Source organism: Terrapene carolina, unplaced genomic scaffold, assembly GCF_002925995.2.
Source record: "Terrapene carolina triunguis isolate 2854851 unplaced genomic scaffold, T_m_triunguis-2.0 Scaffold131, whole genome shotgun sequence".
Lineage (NCBI taxonomy): Eukaryota > Metazoa > Chordata > Testudines > Emydidae > Terrapene > Terrapene triunguis.
The window spans coordinates 22,770,005-22,793,699 of record NW_020664482.1 but is presented as its reverse complement, the minus strand read 5'-3'; the positions used below and the strand labels follow the sequence as shown (position 1 = coordinate 22,793,699).

Sequence of the window (23,695 nt, the reverse complement as noted above, 5' to 3'; positions counted from 1 at the left end):
TGTTTACCAGAAGTTGGGAATGGGCAACAGGGGGTGGATCTCTTGACAATTACCTGTTTTGTTCATTCCCTCTCGGGCACCTGGCATTGACCACTGTCAGAAGATAGGCTACTGGGCTAGATGGACCTTTGATCTGACCCAGTATGACTGTTCTTATAAAAAGAAGTGGTAGACACTCCAAGAAACCCCTCTCTCTCTCCCTACCCATCACATTCTCTGCACCTGAAAAGACAAAGGAAGCAGCTGTTGGACTCTGGGGGAAGGGTCCTGACCTAAAGAGTTCGGTCAATAAGACTGCCGAAAGCATGTGGTGACAAAACTTTGCTCTGAAGGCTAGGAAGCTTTGAATCTAATATAATTTTTAAGTTAAGTACCAGTAAGCGTTTTATCTTGTAACCATTTCTGACTTTTACGCCTCATTACTTGTACTCACTTAAAATCTGTCTTTGTAGTTAATAAACTTGTTTCATTGTTTTAATCTAATTCAGTGTGTTTAAATTGAAGTGTCTGGATAACTATTTAAAATAATAAACTGGCATATTATTCCCTTAAAGGAATAACAGGCTTATTATATTTGTACTGTCCAGGAGAGGGCTGGGCAGTACAGGACAAACATTTCTGGGGGAAGATCCAGGACTGGGGGTGTATTGAGGTTGCCCTGCTGCATAACCAAGGCTGGTGAGAGCCAAGGTATGGCTGGCTGGCTGGCTGTAGTACATACAGATATAGCTGGGAGTGACTTACATGCTGGAGGTTGTTTGTGAGCAGCCCAGGTTGGAGGCTACAACAGCAGAGCATTATAAAGGGCACCCCAGGTTACAGGGCGTGGGCGACACAGTCCCCCCCCCCCCCACACACACACTAGTCTGGATTGTGCCCCAGAATGTCTCAAACACATAAAAGGAGATTGTAGAGTACTTTCAATCCAACATTTCACCTACCCTCCAACTGTTCTAATTGGAAAGGGTAATTTTACTTTAGATTCTAAGGCTGGGCTTTTCAAAGCAGAGAGCCACCCCACTTCCACTGAAAATCAATTAGGTATCTACTCCAATAGTATCCTTTTAAAATTTCTCATGACAGACATCATTAAAATGAGTCGGAAAATGCCAGTGAAAATAAAGATCCATATTAATTTCAGCCCCATTTTCAGAACACAAAACTGGGGGAAATTGTGTGGCAAATGTTGAATTTTTAATGGCATACACTGGATATAAATTTATTCATTTGAAATCACCCATAATGAGTCATAATTTTGCTAGAAAATGTCCTGTATGGGGCAATCCAGACTTGCGCCTGGGAGCTGAACTGGGTGATCCCACAGTTTGTTTGTTTTTTTCTTCCATCTGTAACTTAACATTCATAGACAGACTTAGGGATGTGACATCTTTTTATTCATTTCACAGAATACATACAAACTTTCTATTTGTTCTAAGGCCCATTTTCTTTGCACAATTTGACCAACGAGGAACACACTTTATTTATTAACTAAAAATCCCAGACTAATGATGAGGAAACATTTCCAGGAACTTTGAACATCAGCTGGGTTCTTGCTGTGCCAGAAGCTCCATGCCATTATGCCCCAGTCACCAAGAGGTAACTAGGAAACATCACACAGTCATGACAGCAAGGAGATGCAGTAAATCCACAGAACAGACGGGATCCTGATGCTTTAATCTCCATCGCTGGCTTTTGAAAAAATAAAAAGTTTACATCTGGACAGATCAATAATTCAGACAAGCACAAGACTCTTACTGGAAAGTGAAGGTTAAAGTCATAATAAAAGGGAGAAACATCTGCTTCCTGCACAGCTCCTGTCAAACATTTTTATAAAGTTCTAAATAGTTTCATTGTGATTTGTGAAAAGGTCCAAAAAAATCAGGGGACAAAGTGAGGAGAACTTTTGAAGGGAATCTCTTGCTCTTTTTATTCCATTTATTTCTCCTCCTAATGGGTGCATCTTTTTAGATTCTCTTCCCTCCTCTCCAAACCCCATGATCAAAAATGTAATTCTGCTCTTTGATCTCTCCTGTGCTTCCACTGAGTGTTGCTTGACATGGCACTTGCCACCAGAGTTGCAAAATTCATTCATCCTGAGTGAGCAGAAAATAAAAGCTGAAATTGTTAGTGACAAATATTCACGGTTCCCTCCCTCTTCTTCCCCCTTTTCATAACAAGAAGACCATATACATAGATTCAAGAACAATACAGACAGGTGAGTTGACAAGTGTTTAGGCTATTGATTAGTTATTGAAATTCTCTTGGCGGTGGAGGCCAAAGACCTGGAGGGTAGATATACTCTTCTCCCAGCCATCACTTCTCAGCAAAGCTGTGAACTCGAATAGCAGTCATATTGTGCACACGGCTATCACTGAAGCCCAGAGGTTTACAGGACTAGACATTCTGTACATATAACAAGAGCCTCCAGAGATACACTAGATAGGATATAAAATTTAGAAGGGATATAAACCTTCATGTTTCAGGGCATAAACCAATCACTAACTTAGAAAACTTAAGACAAAACTTCCTTTATGGGCAGGTGTCATAACTATAAAGGGAAGGGTAACAGCTCTCTGTGTACAGAGACTCCAAATCCTTTTACTTGTAAAGGGTTAAGAGGCTCGGGTAACCTGGCTGACACCTGACCCGAAGGACCAATAAGGGGGCAAGATACTTTCAAATCTTGGCGGGGGAAAGGCTTTTGTGTGTGCTCTTTGTTTTTAAGGGGTGGTTCGCTCTTGGGACTGAGAGGGACCAGACATCAATCCAGGTTCTCCCCATCTTTCTAAACAAGTCTCTCCCATTTCAAACTAGTAAGTAAAAAGACAGACAAGGCGTCTTAGATTTACTTGGTTTTCTCAACTTGTAAATGTACCTTTTTACCAGAGTGTGTATCTTTGTTTGCTGTACTTTGAACCTAAGACAGAGGGGGGTCCTCTGAGCTCTTTAAGTTTGATTACCCTGTACAGTATTTTCCATACTGATTTTACAGAGATGATTTTTACCTTTTTCTTTAATTAAAAGCCTTCTTTTTTAAGAACCAGATTGATTTCTCCTTGTTTTAAGATCCAAGGGGGTTTGGATCTGTATTCACCAGGAGTTGGTGAAAGGAGGGTGGGAGGAAGGAGGGGGGATGGTTAATTTCTCCTTGTTTTAAGATCCAAGGGGGTTTGGATCTGTGTTCACCAGGGAATTGGTGAAAGGTTTCTCAAGGCTTCCTAGGGAGGGAATTCTTGTGATGGTGGCAGCGGACCAAAGCTAAGCTGGTAGATAAGCTTAGAAGTTTTTATGCAGGCCCCTACATTTGTACCCTAAGGTTCAAAGTGGGGATACAGCCTTGACAGCAGGTTATTCCATAATTGTCACTTATAGGGTTTTATGCACCTTCCCCTGAAGCATCTCATACTGGCCACAGGAAACCAGAATAGATAGACCACTAGTCCAATGTCATATGACAATACCTATGTTCCTATCTGCTATAGACTCAATAAAGCCTGTCCTAGAGATCAAGCAGTCTTTAAAAGAAACCAACAGTCTCTTAAATAGACAGATTTCCCTATCACAAAGCCAGACCCACATTTTCTGTCGGGTTCAACAAGAGGAACTTATTTGTGTGGACATATAATATTGGAAAGCTGCACCTGAGGGTCAGTTCTGTGTTCCATGTTGACACCATGTTGTGCAAGTAGTTTGGTTCAGGTGAAATGGGAAGTAGAGGTCAGGCTTGGCTAGTGGGAGGGCAAATTGCAAATATTTAGGCCAAATATTATTTAAATGCATCTTCGTTTCTACATAAGAAAGTGCAAGGGGTGGTGAGGTAGATTTGTCTTTTTGTTTTAATTTGGGGGGAAATTGTGGTGTCAATTTAAAAAAGGGGCTAACAGCAATGACTTGAGCCAGAAATAGATGCTATCCAAGCTCTAGACAGACAGATGATATGCAAATTTCCCTCACTCAGATCTTCCAATAAGCCTCAGTTCTACTTAATCAAATTTAGCCCATGGCATTTCTATTGTGACAATCAGCATGGTTTAGATGCCAATTCGGGACCCCTTGTTATTCCAGTCCTGGTCACACACCATTAGCACTGTCCGTGAATCTCACTGCAGTTAAATTCTATTCTAATCCTCAGACCCCCTACACAGCTTTGCCAATGCATCTGTCATAAAATATCTCTGAAACGACTAAGCACAGGCTGCTAATCATGGCAATCTGTGGTGGTTTTGTTACTGGGAAAGGTGTCCACTGAGACTAGATTGATAACCAAACTCTCTGAAGTGTCCTAATGAATGTGTGCTGATGTCTGCTTCAATCAGAGCTGGGGTTTGGGTAGGAGTTATTATTGAAAGTGAACTAAACCCTCTTACAAGTTTCATAAGAACATAAGAATGGCCATACTGGGTCAGACCAAAGGTCCATCCAGCCCAGTATCCTGTCTTCCAATAGTGGCCAATGCCAGGTGCCCCAGAGGGAATTAACAGAACAGGTAATCATCAAGTGATCCATTCCCTCGCACACATTCCCTAGACTATCAATCTAGTCTCAGTGGACACCTTTCCCGGTAACAAAACCATTTCCTGAAAACAGAGAATAGGGCCACCATCCCTGCCCATCCTAGCTAATAGCCATTGATGGACCTATCCTCCATGAACTTATCTAGTTCTTTTTTTAACCCTGTTATAGTCTTGGCCTTCAGAACATCCTCTAGCAAAGAGTTCCACAGACTGACTGTGTGTTGTGTGAAGAAGGGAAGAAAAAAAAAAAAAGCTCCGCTTATTACAACTTCGATAGCTAAGTGCTGAGCATGAGCACTGCCAGGTCAGATCAGAGTGGCACTGCTAAGCTCATGAGAACAAACAGTGTTCTGCTACAGGGCTGGGCACTGGGGCTGTCCAGCCATCCGTTATCTAGGTGGGAAAATAGAGTCTTGAACCATGGCAGAAGGACCTCCCAGTAGCTGGTATTAGTCAGCAGAGAGTGTAGTGTTGAACTCTCTCTCTCTCTTCCCCACAGCCTTCAGTGAAAGCAGGATTGCGCCCAGATACTGCAGTCAGTCCATCCATCCCTGTGTCAGACAGATTTTATTTTTCTCAAGGCCTTTTTTAGTTTATTTTAGTATCTCGGTGAGCCTGAAGGCCATGAGCCTTCTTCAGGGAATAGATGCTAAAGAATACAAAGAAACAACATCTACTGAGTGTGTAACAAAACACCGCTTCATAAACAACCTGGACTGAATGTTCTGACCTGTAGCTGGGCAAGCTGTCAGACTCCCTCCCCTCCCCCAACAGGCTGTATCTAAGCCCTTCACACACTAATAGGAGGATTAGGCGCTGAAGCAACAATCAAGAAGACAAGAATATGCTTTATCTTCTGTCGCAGCCCTGGACCGGGTGATGAAAGGTAAAATACTGGATTAATAAGCAAACCACTGGCAAAAAATATCTGCTGTCAAAAGAAAAAGGAGAATGCCAAGGCCTGGAACGATGTGCAGCAGATTCAGGCAGGCAATGTGAGAGAAGAATGAAAAGGATGGAAGGATTTCAATGGGACAAATTCAGAAAGAAAATAATGACACTTTATTCAGAAAGCTGGGACCATATGCCATAGCAGTGAGTGAGGGAACAGGCTTTCTATGTGTTCCGCTCATCTGACTTTCTGCTATATCTGAGCCTTCAAAGCTAGCAGACCATCCCATAGAGCTTAGCTTCTTTAAAGAGTGTCTGAAATAAATTACATTTGGTTTAATAAATCTGCCTTTGTGTCCTTCAGAGGTTTCCAACTGGGGTTTCATCCGAAATGTAGGAAGTTCAGAAATGTAGCTTACCTGCTGAAATTACGCCTGTGTCATTAAATATATGATGTGAGGGCAGGGCCGGCCCACAACATTTTGGCACCCGAGGCTGGGAGCTCAAATGATGTCCCCATACCCCCTCGCTTGGGCCAAAACTTTGAAAGGTCTCAATTCTGCCTTCTTCCTGTTCTACTCCTCTCATGGTACTGCTCTGCTACCTACCCCAATAAAGAAGAACTAACAACTTAAAATGCCTTGTTCAAAAATTTTAAGTAACACTTAACTTTCAAATGCCTGAACAGCAAATGTAACTTTTATTGTCTGCATAGTAAACACTGCCATTTTTATCTGTTTGAATAATCAAAGTGGTGCTTTCCGTGCCTTCTTGGTTGCAAAGATTTGAACTGCTTCCTGCTGAAGGTCTACAGTCTAGGCCAGCTCATGCTCTATTGAGATGGTTGCAAGGCCGACCAGCCTCTCCTGTGTCATTGTGGAGCGTAGATGTGTTTATTAACTTCAGCTTGGAGAAGCTGCATTCTCCATTGGCAACTATTACAGGAAGTGTTAGAAGTATGCACAGAGCAACAAAAGCATTTGGAAAGAGGGTGGTCATCTTATTTGTGCACATATATTCCAGAATAGCCTTTGGAGTTGATCCTGCTGAAATGTATCTTGAAAGGGCTTTCAGTTCATCACCTAAATCACTTGCATCAATATTGCGCATGTCATCATATGTCAATACTGTCTCTAGTGTCCTGCATTGCTGGTGTAGGTCTTCTTCAGGTATAGTGAGGAGTTTTGGAATATCATGCAACATCCAAAATATACTGCTGTGTTCCCTGAGCTGCATGAAACGTTCTTGCAACTGACTGTATTGCACAATCTAGTATCTGGTTAAAGAATTCAACTTTGAATTGTTGTTTGGGGTCTCTTATGGAATTATCCCGTGCCTCGTAATCAAAATGTCTTCTTTTCGGTGACTTTTGTATTCTTGAATGTGTGGGAAAATAGCTTCAGTGTGCAGTTCCTCTGCCAACTTCTGTGCACTCTTCAGAATGTTTTGAAATCCCTCAACTGACCAGTAAGACTGTAGGTATGACTTTGCTTTGTCCAGTTGTTCCATTGCTCCAGATATATCAAGGTCAACACCTTGGAGTCTCTTGTTTACAACATTTATTTCAAACAGTATGTCATGCCACAACACGAAGCCACACAGAAATTTGAAGTTATGTATGTTTCTGGTGATTCCATTTCCCTCTGTCACTGTTCTCCCATGAACAGTTCTTGTCATAGCATTATCCTCTATAATGGCAATTATGGCATCATCTATCTTCCCAATTTGGTGTTTGATAGGCTTTATCACCTCCACTTGACTTTCCTATCGTGTGGCACTCAGTGGTTTCAGTGTCAGAGAGGATGTTACCAGATGTTGCTTCAAAATTTGCCATCAATGAGTTGATGCAGAGAAAAATACATAGATGCTTTGAATTACATTAAAAAATTCATCAGCCTCACTAAAAGCTGATGCTGTATCACTGACCACCAAGTTCAATGAATGAGAACTGCATGGGACAAAAAAAACCTCGAGGGTTTAACTCTCGGAGCCGTGTCTGCACTCCTCTGTTCTTTCCTCTCATGTTGGCACCATTATCGTAGCCCTGATTTCTCATGTCAGCTATCGCAATTCCCGTATCTTCCAGCTTTTTAAGAAGCACATTTGTCATACTAGCTCCTGTAGTATCATCAATGTCAATACATTCTAGAAAATGCTCTCTGACAGTCACCATTGCAGGAACATTTTCACTAGGTTCTGTTGTTGTTACAAAATGCACCATTAAAGTCATTTGTTCCGTATGGCTGATGTCAGGTGTGCAGTCCAGAATAACAGAGTAATATCTTGCTGACTTCAGATCTGCCACAATCTTCTGTTTGACTTTTGTTGCCAGTAACTGTATGATCTCACTTTGAATTGTTTTTCCAAGGTAGTGGTGTGTATACATTTCTTGGGTGGTGACTCTTCTTAGATGCTCCTGGAGTACAGTATCAAACTCAGCCATCAGCTCCACAATTTTAAGGAACTTTCCATTGTTTGGCACATACAGCTGATCTGAAGTGCCACGCAGTGCTAGGTTTTGGGTAGCAAGCATTCTCACAATGGCAATGAGCCTTTTCAGAACATTTTGCCAGTAAAGAGACTCTGATGCAATCTTCTTTTGATGCTGATCATCTATGGTGGCCTTTAACCTTAGTCTCATCTCAAGCTCTTTCCACCTATGGAATGCTCTCTGGTGATTTGCTGCCTTCTCAACGCATGCCAGATTTCTAGCCAGATTTTTCCAGTCCTTTGTTCCTGTAGAACCCAGTGTGGCTGGAACATTAGACTGGAAGAGTTTGCAACAAACATAGTATGCAGCATTCTGGGGTTTTGAGTACATAAGCCCTGGCTTCTCCACTTTGTCACCATTGGGGATTTCACGTCAGTAATGTGTTGGATGGAAACTTCTATTTTCATTGTCTTTGGGGAACATGAAGTTTTTCACTTGCTGTGACCCACGCAATACAAGGAAGTCCCTCAGGCTACTGCTCAAGTGGGTCCACAGTCCTGGATCATCTAGACTAAAGGAACTAAACTCAGCAGCATCTGTTTCTTGAGCCTCCACCACACTCTCCTCTGATCTACACTTTTCTTCAGGAATGTGCATGGTTACACCATTTGAGATGGAGATATGGATGCTGCAGAAGTTGCCAGGTCACCTGCACTCTGACTAACTGGAAGATCAGGCTTCTCCTCACCAGTCACATCCTCACTGGGGCCGGAAGGCTCACCACGAACATTTGTGTCTATGAATCTCAGGATTGCTCCTTCCCGCTTAGATAGAAAAGCTTCCTTTGCTTTCTTTCTTTTTCTGAATGCTGCCCCAGAGGAGCGTTTTCTTCTTTCACTCATGACTGCTGTTTTGTGCCAGCTATAGTGGCTCTCAACACTCAATTGAAGGGGACTGTGAGGGCTTGCGCCTCTGGTTACCGGGTAATATGGCCTAGTGGCCAGAGTCCACAGAGTCACCCCGGGTTGCAGGGCACTACGGCCTAGTGGCCAGAGTCCACAGAGTCAGCCCGGGTTGCAGGGCACTATGGCCTAGTGGCCAGAGTCCACAGAGTCGCCCCGGGTTGCAGGGCACTACGGCCTAGTGGCCAGAGGTTCTCCCACTCCACCGGGTCCCGGTCTCTGGCCCTAACCGCGGCGTAGGACCTTGCCCCTGGTTCAGCGGGGGGTTCCCACCGAAACACGCTGAGTCTTGCCGGGGGAAAGGTACCAGTCCATCACACACACACACACCCGCCCCCGGGGTCGCTTCCTACCGGCTTGAGCATTGAGGTCTCCCATGAGTCCCTAGGTTCCCTGCGGGCCTTTGGGTCAGTCGCCTCCCCGGGTTCCTCTGTAGTAGGGCTTCGAGCCGGTCTGGAGAGGCTTCAGTCCCCGGTGCCTCCGCAGCTGGTAGCTGGTCCTCCACAGGAGCTTCCCGGTCAGGTCCTTCCCCTGCGGCCGCCAGCCCAGACTGAGCTGGGCTCCCTCCTTTTATACTCCCAGAGCACTTGGAGCATGCCCAGTACAGACGGGGCGGGACTTCCGCTGTCAGTACTACCGGACCGACGCTGCTGGGGCTGGTGCGGGGCGGTGCTGCCCCGTCACAGGGACAAATAAGCAGGCTAGAAGCAGGGCCTGAGTGAGGGAAGATATCAGCGTCTTAAGGGCCTAACTGGCTCCTACCACTTCAGTTGACTGCCTGTTCTCCTCAAGTGGGTTCAGGGAAGCAGCAGGAAACAGGAAGCTCCCTGAGAAGCTGGTGTTAATCAGTCCAGGCTCCTGGCGGTGCTAGAGAGGTACATAAGAGGCTCCTCCTCCTCTCTCTCCCTGTAGCTACTGCTGCTTTCTGTTATTCCCTCTCACCTTTTCTCCTGCCTGCCTGTTATGTCTCTTGTGCCCTCCTTCCTCCAGCACAGCACTCCACCATCTCTGTGCATCTAGAGCAGAGAGAATACATATGCAGCAGACACAATTTTCTACACTCTGGGTCCTACTGGCGCCCCCGGCCCCCCACAGTCTGGCATCTGAGGCGGCCGCCTCAGTTCGCCTAATGGTAAGACCAGCCCTGTTTATGGGAAGCAGACATGTTACCGTTCAGCCAGTGAGCTGTAGAGCAAGTTGTCCTGACCTGAGAGAAAAGCTTTTACTTCACTCTCTGCTGCAGCGGGCACCAGGGCCGTCCTTAGGCATATGCAGCATACACAGCTGCGTAGGGCACCATGAAATGCCCCAAATTTCATGGTGCCCTACGCAGCTGTGTGCTGCATACGCGGCAGCACCAGCCCCAGTGACCAGCCCTATCCCTCGGCTGGCCCCCCCCGCAAGGGGCAGGGCCTTCCCTAGGAGGGTGTGGGGCCTCGGACAACTTCTTCCGCCCTGCCTCCTCCCCTTCCCCCCTGCTCCGCCCCCGGCCTGCCCCCATTCCACCTCTTCCCCCAGTGACCCCGCACTCACCGGCAACGGCGGGAAGTGGAGAAACCCGGCCCCAGCCTGCTCTACTCCGCCAGCTCCCAGCCATGGTGCTCCGCTTCCCGCCGCTGGTGAGTGTGGGGAAAGGACCGTCCCCCGCACTCACCAGCAGTGGCGGGAAGTGGAGAGATGCGGCCCCAGCCCACTCCGCTTCCCTTGCCCCCACCCCAGCCATGTTGCTCGGGTTGGGGAAAGGATCGCCCCCGGCTCTCACCGGCGGCGGGAAGCGGAGTGCCACGGCTGGGAGCTGGCAGAGTAGAGCGGGCTTGGGACGGGCTACTCCACTTCCAGCCACTGCCGGTTAATAGGGGATCCCTTCCCCTAAGCGCCCTCCCCCGAGCGACACAGCTGGGGCCGGGGTGAGGGAAGTGGAGCTAATCCCCTGGGCCACTCTGGGCATGTGGGGCCCCCAAAAGTGGCCCCCCACAGTTCTTGCCTCCCAGACCCTGGGGGGGGAGGCCTGGGGCCCCACACAGCCCCCCCCCCATGGGGGGGCTGTGTAGGGCACCCAAATGGCTAGGGACGGCCCTGGTGGGGACCTATTTATTTGAAACAGTGATTTTGGCTCTTTGTAAACAATATCTTTGCAGTTTGCTTCTAAACTGCTTGTCTGTTTGCTTCCCCTCCTGTGATCTTGGTGGGAACAAATCTAAGTATGGTTACATTTGCACCTTCTTCTAGGTCATTAATGAAAAATTCAGTGTAGTTTCCTATAGTGACCCCTGTGATACTTGCTACACTTGGGACTTGAGTCAAAGCCCATTGAAATCAATGAAAATCTTTCCATTGACATCAGTGGGCTTTGAATCAGGCCTTTGGTACTGTTTCACATTCGAAGGGCTACAATTAATGATTATATTGTTTCTCCTTCATCGGCTAATTTCTAATTCATGGTGGGTTATCTTTATCTAGCTGGCATTTTTCCTGCGTCTTTGTTCGCTATGTAGTGTGACCGTATAACGTGTTTCTGAAATTCAAATATCCTCTGCAGCACATTCCCCATTATCTATTTCATCAGTAATTATGCTGAAGGCCATTAGATTCATTTGGCTTGAGCTAGAGTTAATAAATCCATGTTGTTAATTGGTCATTAGACACATCTCTCCTGAATCCTCACATATTGACTATCAGCCTGTGCTCCAAAATTTTCACTGGAACAGACATTTCACCAAACCTTCAATGTGACAGGCTTGCCTTCTAGTGAAACTGGGGTACAGGAGAGGAAGTTCTGGGGTTTGCTTGCCAATGACTAATTCACCAAATCACCCATTTGCCTAGATGATTTATCATTGAGAAGTGTCAAAGGTACAGAACTCAGAACTATATCTACAGAATGTGAAAAGGTCAGGATCACACAAACCTCCTTGAACGCCTCTCCCCGCCACCCCAAAACTCCACTTTAAAAGCCTAATAACTATGTTACAGAGCTGCCTGCTTCCCTCAACATCTATGCCCTACTGCACTGTATCACCCAGAAAGAAGCTCTGTCCCTTGGCCAAGAAGGGGCCACTTGTACTTGGCCCAAACTGGGCACTCAACTCTAAATGAATGGCAATCATGACCAGAGAGAGTTCTTGGATTTGTGTCTCTCCATCTTCCCCACCTTAAGTAAGTATCCAGAACTCTATCCTGAGAAGTAGTGACTGTGAAATAGATTTGGGCATCATGGCGGATAATCAGGTGACCATGGGCTCCCAGGTCGATACTATGGCTAAAAGGACTAATGCAATCCATGGATGCATAAACAGGGGAATCCTGTATTTGGCACTAGTGTGATGGCTGTTGGAATACAGTGTCCTGTTCTGGTGTCCACATGTAAAGAAGGATGTTGGCAAATTAGAGAGAGTTCAAAGAAGAGCCACAAGAATGACTGAAGGATTAGAAAACTTGCCTTATAGCAATAGACTCAGAGAGCTCAATCAATTTAGCTTAACAAAAAGAAGGCTAATGGATGCCTTGATTAGTCTATGAGTACCTACAAGGGGAACAAATAATAATAGGCTCATCAATCTAGCAGAGAGAGATATAACATGATCCAATAGCTGGAAGTTGGAGCTAGACAAACTCAGACTGGAAATAAAGTGTAACTTTTAACAATGAGGGTATTTAACCATTCCGGGCTTGGAATCTCTGAGCCACAGCACCCGCATCTCAAGTCACTGGAAGTCTGAAAGAAAATATCTAGTAAGGGGGATTATTACTACCAACAGTAAGGGGAGATTATTATTGTTATTATTAAACATTTATATATGGTAATGCCTACAGCCCTGCCAATTTGGAGCCCCATTCTGCTAAGTGCTGGACAAACATAGTAAATGACAATCCTGGCCTTAGAGATTCACTTTTGGGTCCAACAGTAGAGCATCTTGATCTTTTATACAAAGATTGCTTAAGACCCCAATTCCTTATTGCTTAAGACCCCAATTCAATAAGGTACTTAAGCACATGATTAGTCCCTCCGAAGTCATATGCTTAAATGTTAGGCATGTGTTTTAAGTACTTCATTGATTCAGGTCTTAGTCTGTGTTCTAGCAAGGACAGATTACATGTATTTTTCAGAACTTTAGACCAATAAAAAGGATACATACATTATTATAAGAAGTCTAGTGCATGCAGATGCTGGCAAGTTAAAGAAGTATGGGCTGGATGAATGGACTATAAGGTGGATAGAAAGCTGGCTAGATCGTCGGTCTCAACGGGTAGTGATCAATGGCTCTATGTCTAGTTGGCAGCCGGTATCAAGCAGAGTGCCCCAAGGGTCGGTCCTGGGGCCGGTTTTGTTCAATATCTTCATTAATGATCTGGAGGATGGCGTGGACTGAACTCTCAGCAAGTTTTCAGATGACACTAAACTGGGAGGAGTGGTAGATACGCTGGAGGGTAGGGATAGGATACAGAGGGACCTAGACAAATTAGAGGATTGGGCCAAAAGAAACCTGATGAGGTTCAACAAGGACAAGTGCAGAGTCCTGCACTTAGGACGGAAGAATCCCATGCACTGCTACAGACTAGGGACTGAATGGCTAGGCAGCAGTTCTGCAGAAAAGGATCTAGGGGTTACAGTGGACGAGAAGCTGGATATGAGTCGACAGTGTGCCCTTGTTGCCAAGAAAGCTAACGGCATTTTGGGCTGTATAAGTAGGGGCATTGCCAGCAGATTGAGGGACGTGATCGTTCCCCTCTATTTGACATTGGTGAGGCCTCATCTGGAGTACTGTGTCCAGTTTTGGGCCCCACACTACAAGAAGGATGTGGTAAAATTGGAAAGAGTCCAGCGGAGAGCAACAAAAATGATTAGGGGGCTGGAACACATGACTTATGAGGAGAGGCTGAGGGAACTGGGATTGTTTAGTCTCCAGAAGAGAAGAATGAGGGGGGATTTGATAGCTGCTTTCAACTACCTGAAAGGGGGTTCCAAAGAGGATGGATCTAGACTGTTCTCAGTGGTGGCAGATGACAGAACAAGGAGCAATGGTCTCAAGTTGCAGTGGGGGAGGTTTAGGTTGGATATTAGGAAAAACTTTTTCACTAGGAGGGTGGTGAAGCACTGGAATGGGTTACCTAGGGAGGTGGTGGAATCTCCTTCCTTAGAGGTTTTTAAGGTCAGACTTGACAAAGCCCTGGCTGGGATGATTTAGTTGGGGGTTGGTCCTGCTTTGACTAGATGACCTCCTGAGGTCCCTTCCAACCCTGATATTCTATTATTCTATGAGTTTAGTGTGGATACAATTTCTTGCCACTCTTCTTTGCTAGTCAAACCAGCCGGCATACCCTTTTTCTATCACACATTCTATTGTTTACCTAAATGTGAGAGAATTGCTGCTATCGGTGTCTTGGTGGGGTTTTTTTTATTTTTATTTTTTTGCTGTATTAATGTGGACACCTTCAAGTGACACAGAAGCCTCTCGCAATGTGGAAAGCCTGTTGGGTTCTGAATCTCATCCAGGCGTCGATAATTACTGTTACAGACTGCAAAGTAATTATGATTTAACAGAGCCAGTCTTCCAGTACCCATGCAGCTGACAGTGATAACAGAATAACTTGCATTCCCATAGAATCTTTTCAGATGGAAGGATCCCAAGTCATTTTATTGACTCTGTATAAGGATTACTCACTGAAATGGAAGATGTTTCTGGATGGACCACAGCAGCCATTCTATACCAGCAATATTGCCTAATAGTGTCAAGCAAGATTAGTGAACTTCTGTAGTTTAAACTACAAGAGGACTTTAGGGCAGGCACAACATAATCATGGGAATTTGAATTTGATCAGAGGACTGAGGCCAACACCCCACTGCCTACAAAGAGTGCTCATATGCTCTTTTAAGAACCACAACTAGTCAAATCCCCAGTTCTATATTTCACATGAAAGATGTCAATATTTGTGTTGTTGCTATGATTATTTTATAGTACCCCAAAGCATGATAGGAACTTTTACAGAACATATAGAAAGAGATGGTCCCTTCTCCAAAGAACTTAGATCTCATATTAGATATAGCGTGATCAGTGGGGATAACAAACTGTAGAGAGGGATGGGGAAAGAAATGACAACGGTTACAACAAGGTGCTCAGATACCAAGGTTACCCACTTTAGGCAGATGCGCATCTTGGTGGGTTATTTTAAAGGGTATCTGAACATATTTAATAGTCATATATTAATTGGCTTTGGGGAGATTTCCAAAGGCACACATGGTAGTTAAAATCTCAACTCCCATTGACTTTTGGCTGTTGTGACACTCTACACCCCAAGGGAGCACCCTATAGCCCCCATATTCATCATTTGTATAGAACTGTGATATTGCATATAAAGCATGCCATGTAAGGTATCATGGGAAAGGTTATGATCTGCTGAAACTTACTGTTCCATCTAAATATGTATATCATTAATCCATATGAAGTTTTGAGAATGTGTTGTATGGTTGTCACTAAAATATGCTGTGAGTTGGGGAATTGCCTAGATATTACATCCCCAGAGACTAGGACATGAGAGTTGGGGGAATTTGGCTGGTGCCTTTCTCTGTGTGATTCATGAGTGGCTCTGGGAGCATTCATGCAATCTAGCTGGGTGTGGGGCTCCACCTGTGGTCGTGCTGAGTGATAACAGCACCTGGAGGGGTTTGCTGCTTGTCACTAGCAAAGCATTGTGAGAGACAGCCCAGGCTAGAGAGTTAAGGGGGTACTGCAGTCCCACAGTCCCAAGCTGCATCCAGGGGATCTCATCACAGTTGTTTGTGAAATGTTTGCTTAGATTAGTCTGTATTCTAAGGGCTTGTCTACACTACCGCGGTAGTTCGACGGCTGGCAATCGAACTTCCGGGTTCGATTTATCGCGTCTGGTCTGGACGCGATAATTCGAACCAGGAAGTGCTCGCCGTCGACTGCGGTACTCCACCTCAGCGAGAGGAGTACCGCGGAGTCGACGGGGGAGCCTGCCTGCCGCGTGTGGACCGCGTCTGAACCGCGGTAAATTCGAACTAAGGTATGTCGACTTCAGCTACGTTATTCACGTAGCTGAAGTTGCGTACCTTAGATCGAATTGGGGTGTTAGTGTAGACCAGGCCTAAGTCACACAATCTTGTTTCTGTGCCATGATGGAGAACTGAAAATTTTTGAAGCAAGACACTAAAGAATTACAAATAATTAACATGTTTGTCAGGTATGGATTTTCAGAAGAATAATCCTGTGTTAAAATCAGCAAAATGTTCAGGATATGTAAATGTTTTCACGTGGTGGTCATCTGAATATTTGTAGTAATAATAAGACCTCATTAATCACAGTGAACCCAAACTTCTTGCCTACATCAACAAAAATATTCATTAACTGGTATTTTTATCATTCAATTAGCACTGTGTCCATATCAGAAGATAAAGGAATATTCTGTGCTTTAGTTGTAGGTATGGTGCACCTCAGTCCCTCCTATTCTCTGCTTGTGGCACATAATGATTTTGTCTCCTGAAGGCTTGGTTTAATTTCCGTTTTGGATTTAGCATGCACGTGCTGTGCAGTGTTGGTGGCCTGGGATACAGGAGATCAGACTACCTGATGTGCTGGTCCCTTTTGGCCTTGAATTCTATGACTGTGGTGTGCAAGCAATGTTGTCCGCTGGGATCCAGTGATCTTAGATCTTGCCTTCCAAGGAGTTCTTTCAGGTCATGCTTGAGAGAAAATACAGATGTTCCTTCTAATTTTACTACTGCAGCATATGGCAAAAGCCCCTCCCTTTGCCTGTTGGGAAAATATTCTTCCATTTTGTTTTCAGCTATGACTTTGCATTGTGATCAGTGAGGTGATTAGTTTGTGGTGTGATAGATTTTATACACAACTGGGCAGTTGGGCCATCCCGTGAACTTTTCTTCTGGGAGTTTAAAACAAACAAAACTATCTTTGCTAATATAAAAACATTATCTGCTTCACCCTCTATCTGCCATACTCTCCTTTTTTAATAACCCTTCCTAATGAAACTCTCATTCGGGGATTTATAATTTAGCAGATTGCACTTGAAACCTGGGCACTTCACTGATACAATCTTGAAGGCTGTTTATTAAGAGTCTTCAGCAGGCAGACTTACTAAGAGGGAGAACAAAGATGAACTGCCATTTAAAGAACCTTGCGCAAGAGAGAGATGTTGAGCCCTGTCACTATCAGCTGAATTAAACAGCCCCAAGGCCTGTGATAAAATATATTCCCAACCAGAGAACTATGATATGGGGGGTCAGCTACTGGAAAAGGATTCTTTGGACAGTAGAAGGCATTTGCCCAGTTTGGGGGCCTTAGAAAAGCTTTAGGTCAAATGCTTAAGGTGGGAGGGTGGAGGGGGGGAATCAGTTTTCTAGTTCTGGCTCTACTCTTCCACTCTATTACCTGAAGAATCCTCATCTACTTTCTACATCTTCGGTTTTAAACCACCCAATACCATATCTTATCTGTCACTAGAGAAATTTCCTTTGCTGATTACATTGTCAAATTGGTCAAATGATATATGACCTCTGAAGGCTCCAAGCTAGTGGATTCAAACAATAGGTTTTGCAGGGTGTGATTTCAGAACTAGAAAGATAACTTTTTTGTTCTATGGTTACAAATTAAATAGATAAGAATCAAAAGGAGAAAAGTCTCCAGGTTTGGAGAATGAACTGGTGTCAGGAAAACGGAGCCCTCTCCAGATATTCTATGTATCTGTCTCTGGTTAGCATTGTCCCTCTCTTCTACCAGTATATTTCATTCTGTCCCCTACCCTTCCCCAATCTAAAGGGAGAGGCTTCTCCTTCCAAAAAGAACTGCCTTTAAAAATATTTCTGATATACCCATTGGATGCATGCGACCCACCATACATTTTCAAGCCGTGAGCTCAACTCTGATGCTACTAAAAATTGAAAGCCTGTTTATTAGAAGTTATCTGTCTGGTTTATTGCAGGGGTTGCTCTCAATCACATTCCAGTTCCAAAGTCAAGAAACAGGGCAATGGCAGAGCTTGGATTCAAACTCAGGTCATCTTACTTCCAGGGATGTACCCTGTCTATCCACTGGACCATACTGCCTCCTCTGAGGTTACAATACATTACTGACTATGTCCATGGAGGATGCTGTGGTTCAGATTGATCTGCACTTTTTGGCCTGGTACAATATAATTCCCCCATTATTGCCTTATTGATACTAGGTAAAATGGGATGTTTGCCAGATAAAGTTTTCAGTTTAATGCACTTCTCTACCCCCTCCTTGAATAAAAAGTTCAAAAACCTATTCCCAGTAGTTAACAGAAGTGAATTGGTATTTGCCAGCGTAAGTTTCCTGCTGTGAGACACTTAGTTTACTGCAGCCTGTCTTCCTGCTCTGTTGTCTGCTAAATGAGTCCTTAATGTCGTTTTGAAATGTCTTAGTATTTCTTGGAATAATTCTGTTTTCACTGACGTTCACATAAGAAAAGCATCTCTCTCTGAGAACAATGTATTTCTCTGAGCCTAGGGACTCGGGAACAGAGCTTAATTGCCTCGGGCGGGGTTTATCTGCATTGGGCAGTAAGTATTTGTATGCAGGACCAAATAAAAAAAATTACCCTTAATACCTGCCTACACTGAGAAAAATGTCTGTATTTGTTATTGGTACTTAGATACACTATGGTAGTGCCTAGAGGTCCCAATCGAGATCTGGGCCCCATTGACAAAGGCACTGTATAAATGAATAGCAAGGGACAGTCCCTGCCCAAAGAGCTTGGAGTCTAGATAGACAAGACAGACAGAGTCATAAAGAGGGGAAGTCCCTTGCCTGAGGCCAACTAGCAGAATTGGAAATAGAAATCAAGTCTCCTGAATCAGAGTGCAGGGAGCTGTTTGCTGAAGCATGCTGCCTCTAGGTGTCAGACAGGCAAAAATGTTTTCCTTCTTTTTGAATGCTCTTAAATCTTTTTCTTCTTTCCTGACTCTGTCACCCTGTGTCTCCCTCTCCTTTCCTGTCTCTGTAGCTCCCTCTAGCTAATGGAGTTACTTCAGCATAGTTAGATTAATCTTTCCAAGGAAAAAATAAAATCCTCACTGTTGCTGTGCTCCTGTAAACTCGGTTGTTTAACTGAGACTATGATGTAACAGGCAGTAACGCTATAGAGTAATATCACTGTTAAGTTAATAAATGCTACAGTCCTGAGAAAACATTCATGGCCTCTAGCTTAGTGCCAGTGTAAATCCATTCACTCAATTAATGTTGTTATAAAAAATCCCAAACTATAACAAATCAAACTAGGACCTGATATTAAAGTGCAGTTCCACTCTGAAAAGTTGCAATGTAATAATGACCCACAGTCCATGGACGTGCTCACTGTGTGTGTGTGTTCTGTGTTATATCTGCTAATGTTGCTGCCAAAATCAGTTCTGTCTGCTTTTACTCTTGTATGCAGAGCCAACGTTGCACTGGGAGACTGAGCTGGATTCATAGATGTGAAGGCCAGAAGGGGCCATTAGATCATCTAGTCACCTCCTGCATAACACAGGCCATAGAAATTCATCCATTATTGAGACCAATAACTTGAGTTTGACTGAAGCATAGCTCCCAGAAAGGCATCCAGTCTTGATGTGAAGATTTCAAGAGACGGAGAATCTCCACTTCCCTTGGTTGTTTGTTCTAAGGAAGTGGCTCTCAAACTTTTGTACTGGTGACCCCTTTCACAGAGCAAGTCTCTGAGTGCGACCCCCCCTTATAAATTAAAAACACTTTTTTATATATTTAACACCATTATAAATGCTGGAGGCAAAGCGGGATTTGGGGTGGAGGTCGACAGCTCCCGACCCCCCATGTAATAACCTTGCAACCCCCTGAGGGGTCCGGACCCCCAGTTTGAGAACCCCTGTTCTAATGGTTAATCACCCTCTCTATTAAATATTTGTTCCTTATTTCTAATTAGAATAGGGCTGGCTTTAACTTCTAGCCATTGGCCTTGTTATGCCTTTCTCCACTAGATTAAAGAGCCTTTTAGTACCTGGTATGTTTCTCCCCCTGAAGGTACTCATACACTGATCAGTTCATCTCTTGTTCTTCTTTTTGTCAAACTAAAGAGATTGAACTCCTTGAATAGCACAGAAAAGCATTTTTCCTGCTCTCAAATTATTTTTGTGGCTCTTCTCTGCACTTTCTTCGTTCTATTATTTCAACATCTTTCTTAAAAGGTTGACACCAGAGCTTGTTGCTGGATTCCATTTAACTATTTGCAGTCATGAAAATATCTATGCACTTTCCACAAGAGTTGGAGTGGAAATCTCAGCATCTGCCCAAATTCCTACACGGCTTGGATTCCATTCTGGTTCCTGCATCATCAACACATTTTTAAAGTCAATTCTAATTGCAGGGGTAAACTGTCCTCTTCAGTTATACCTATTGGAGATAATGCCCAAAGTCACACAGCAAGTCAGTGCCAGAGCTGCTCAGGGGTCCTTGATACCTAGTCCTGTCTTCAAATCACTGTTGCATTGATGTCCTGGTGAAATTCTACCTCAGATAACTATATCCTGGTTACCTAAATTTCCCTGCAGTTTCAATGGATCCTTCCTCACTTTCTGGTGTAACCTGTTGGCAGTGGTGTTATTAGCTGTTAAATGGCTGCCATGTTCCATCGCAAAAGTGGCTGGACCTCAATAGTGGGTGAAGTTATCCATATAATATGCACATTTCTGTTAGCTTTCAAGGTGCTTAGAGATCATTAGACATAAAAAAACAGCATATAATGCTATTTTATTGGTCAGGATTGTGACATGGATATCTGTGGCATTGTATGAATAATAAATGTATTCATGTCAATAGCAGATACATGACATAGCTTCCTATTTCCACAGGAGTTTGGCCAGGCTCTGCTCTGTCACCATCATTGTTTAGTATTAGTATCACTTGGTTGATGGAGAAGCTTGAGGTAGGGGTGCTGGAATGGGGGGGGGGGGAGGGGCCATGCCCCGCCCTTCCTCTTCCCCTCGAGGCCCTGCCCTCCCTGGCCAAGCTGGAAGCCAGAACTAGGCTGGGGAGCCCGGCCCCTCCACCTGCCCGGGGTGGGTGGGGTCCGAGAGCAGCCCCTGGCCTGTGTCCCTGTCCCCTGGCCTCCCCACCCATGGCAGATGGAGGGTCTACAGCCCCCCACAGCTGCCCGCATGGCTCTTATCATGGCCCAGCTGTGCTCTTCGGCCCCCAAATCCTCACCCCCAGGCCAGGCTGGAAGCCAGAGTGGGGTAAGAGCCATGCGTGCAGCTGAAGGGAGCCACAGACCTCGCGGTCCCCCCACTTTTAGGAAGCATCCATCGCCCCTGGCTTGAGGAGGCATCTGTCAGTGGCAGTGAGCTGAACACCATTCTGCTTCAAATAGGAATGGAGAATAACTGGCTAGGCAGTGATACTGCTGCAAAAGACCTGGGGGTTATAATGGATCCAAACGGAATATGAGTCAATGTGATGTAGTTGTGAAAAAGGCTAATATCATTCTGGGGTGTGTAACCAGGAGTATTGTATTTAAGACACAGGAGGTAATTGGCCCGCTCCACTCAGTCCTGGTGAGGGCCTCAGCTTGGAGTACTGTGTCCAATTCTGGGAGCCACACTTTAAGAAAGATGTGAACATACTGAAGAGAGTCCAGAGAAGAGCAACAAAAATGATAAAAGAGGAAAGACTGAAAAAACTGGGCATGTTTAGTCTTGCGTCAGACAAAGGTCTGGTCTATACTACCCGCCTGAATCGGCGGGTAGAAATCGACCTCTCGGGGATCGATTTATCGCGTCCCGTCGGGACGCGACAATCGATCCCCGAATCGGCGCTCTAACTCCACCAGGGGAGGTGGTAGTAAGCGCCGCCGACAAAAAGCCGCAGAAGTCGATTTTGCCGCTGTCCTCACAACGGGGTAAGTCGGCTGTGATACGTCGAATTCAGCTACGCTATTCACGTAGCTGAATTTGCGTATCTTAAATCGACTCCCACCTGTAGTGTAGATGTAGCCAAAGAAGCTCCTCTCTTGTCCTCATTTCACCACACACTCTCCCCTAGACAAAGCAAGGAAGCCTTTGTAACTCACCTGGCGGCTCCTGATTGGCCATTGCCTGACCCTTCAAGCTGCTGGAGGATCAAGTCTTGTTAGTATCTGAGCCTGAGTGGCTTATCTAGACAGGGGGGTGCCAGGCCAGTGATACTCACAGCAGGGGACAGTGAAGGCTTGGCATACCCCATCACATCTCCCTTTTCATGTTATGCCTCTGGATCAACAATATCCATAATCTCTCATTTCCTGGCATACTTAACTCCTCTACTAAAACTCCCCTCCCAACCTGTTGACGCGAATGATGCATCATAAATAAAGCCCTTTGCCACCAAACCTTTTGAACTCACCTTGAATGTCCAACTCACAAATCTGTGTTGACTGTCTGCACATTTGTGGTGGAGCGAATGCTCTGTGAGGAAGGCCTCTGCTTGTACCTGGCTTGCTCGATCCATGCCTCTCGATAGGCCATGATCACAGCTGGCAACACATTGTCTTGTGTTTGTGGGACCTTCTGGCACATGCTGAGTAAGGACTTGAGCTCTGAGCGGAAGCTCTCGTTCAGCCAGCAGTAAATGAAGGGGTTATAGCAAGTGCTGCTCATGGCAAACCAGTGCAGAGCAAAATAGAGGGAGTTTTTGGTCTTGATGCCAAGGCTGGAGATGAGCACTACATAACAGTTGAGTGGGAACCAGCAGACAGCAAAAACCACCACAACCAACACCAGCATCTTGATACTCTTCTTCTTGTTCTTGTGGTGGATGATGTACTGCTGCGTGGTGATGTCTCCAATGGCATTGCGCAGCCACAGCTTCTTGGCCAGGTGTGCGTAGGTGATGGTGATGATCAGAAGGGGCAAGAGGTAGAGGAGGAGGAAGGTGGAAAGGTCCAAGTATTTCCACACCAGTTCTGCAGGCTCAGGAAAATCAGGAAGACACAAGCTCCGGACAGTAGCTTCCCTTTCAAAACAAAAAAGTATTTTTTATAGTATGTGGCCACAAAAACCTTCATGCAAATTCCTGCATTTCCCAAACCAGTGTGGGACTTTCAGGCCACAATATAAATGGCCTGTCTGCTGCACTTTGATATCCACAAGAGTTAGTATTGCCACCACTGCTTCCATAGGACCCAAATCTGCTATTCTTGTGTACATTGAACCATACCTTAATATGCAAGTAGCCTCATTGCAATCAGTGTGACTACTCCCATAGTAAAATACTACCATATGGAAGGATGGCAGAACCTCGCTCATAGTAACTAATATCCTTCAAGAGGGGAAGAAGTACCTTCCCACCTCTGTCTTTCATGTCACCCCACTTCCAACCCCCTCCCCCAACTAGAAAAAACAAATAAATTACAGATGTGACTACTTATAGATACTGTAACAGTGTAACTGCAAGATGTTTGTGTGCATTCTTTATTACCCCGCGCCTTATATTTGTGACACTTTTCCTTCTCCATATCCCCCTCTGTGTGTGTGTATGTGCCACTTGTGTCTTCTTTTGAGCTCCTTGGGACAGAAAACATGACTTTGTCTGTCAAACATCTTGCACTTACGAGTGCTGTAAATAATAAATGATAATTGAGGGGGGGGGCAAAGGCTAACTGTGCAGGACAGGTTATGAAACTGAATATACAGTATGCAGAAGTGTAAAAATAGTGTGTGTTTGTGTGTATGCACGCGCACGTGGAGGGGAGTGCTGTATAATTTTGATTGTGGTATGTTTGGAGCTGCAGAAAAGTAACAAAATGCTACTTCTCTAAGGCTTTGCAGCCAATGATCTCCAAGCAGATATTAATCAAACCCTCATCACCAGGGCCGGCTCCAGGCACCAGCGAACGAAGCAGGTGCTTGGGAT

General features: G+C 44.9%; 1 protein-coding gene across 1 annotated transcript in view; it reads right to left on the bottom strand.

Moving 5' to 3' along the window:
* Positions 1–1,448: 1,448 nt before the first annotated feature.
* LOC112104791 (probable G-protein coupled receptor 83) overlaps positions 1,449–23,695 on the bottom strand; it is a 31,395-nt gene continuing 9,148 nt past the window's right edge. Inside the window, exons 4-5 of the mRNA XM_024197331.2 lie at positions 22,187–22,795; positions 1,449–2,093 (exon numbers count right to left, since the gene is read on the bottom strand). Coding sequence (XP_024053099.2) covers positions 22,201–22,795 — 595 coding nt within the window. The 3' untranslated portion in view covers positions 1,449–2,093; positions 22,187–22,200. The remainder of the gene's footprint in view (positions 2,094–22,186; positions 22,796–23,695) is intronic.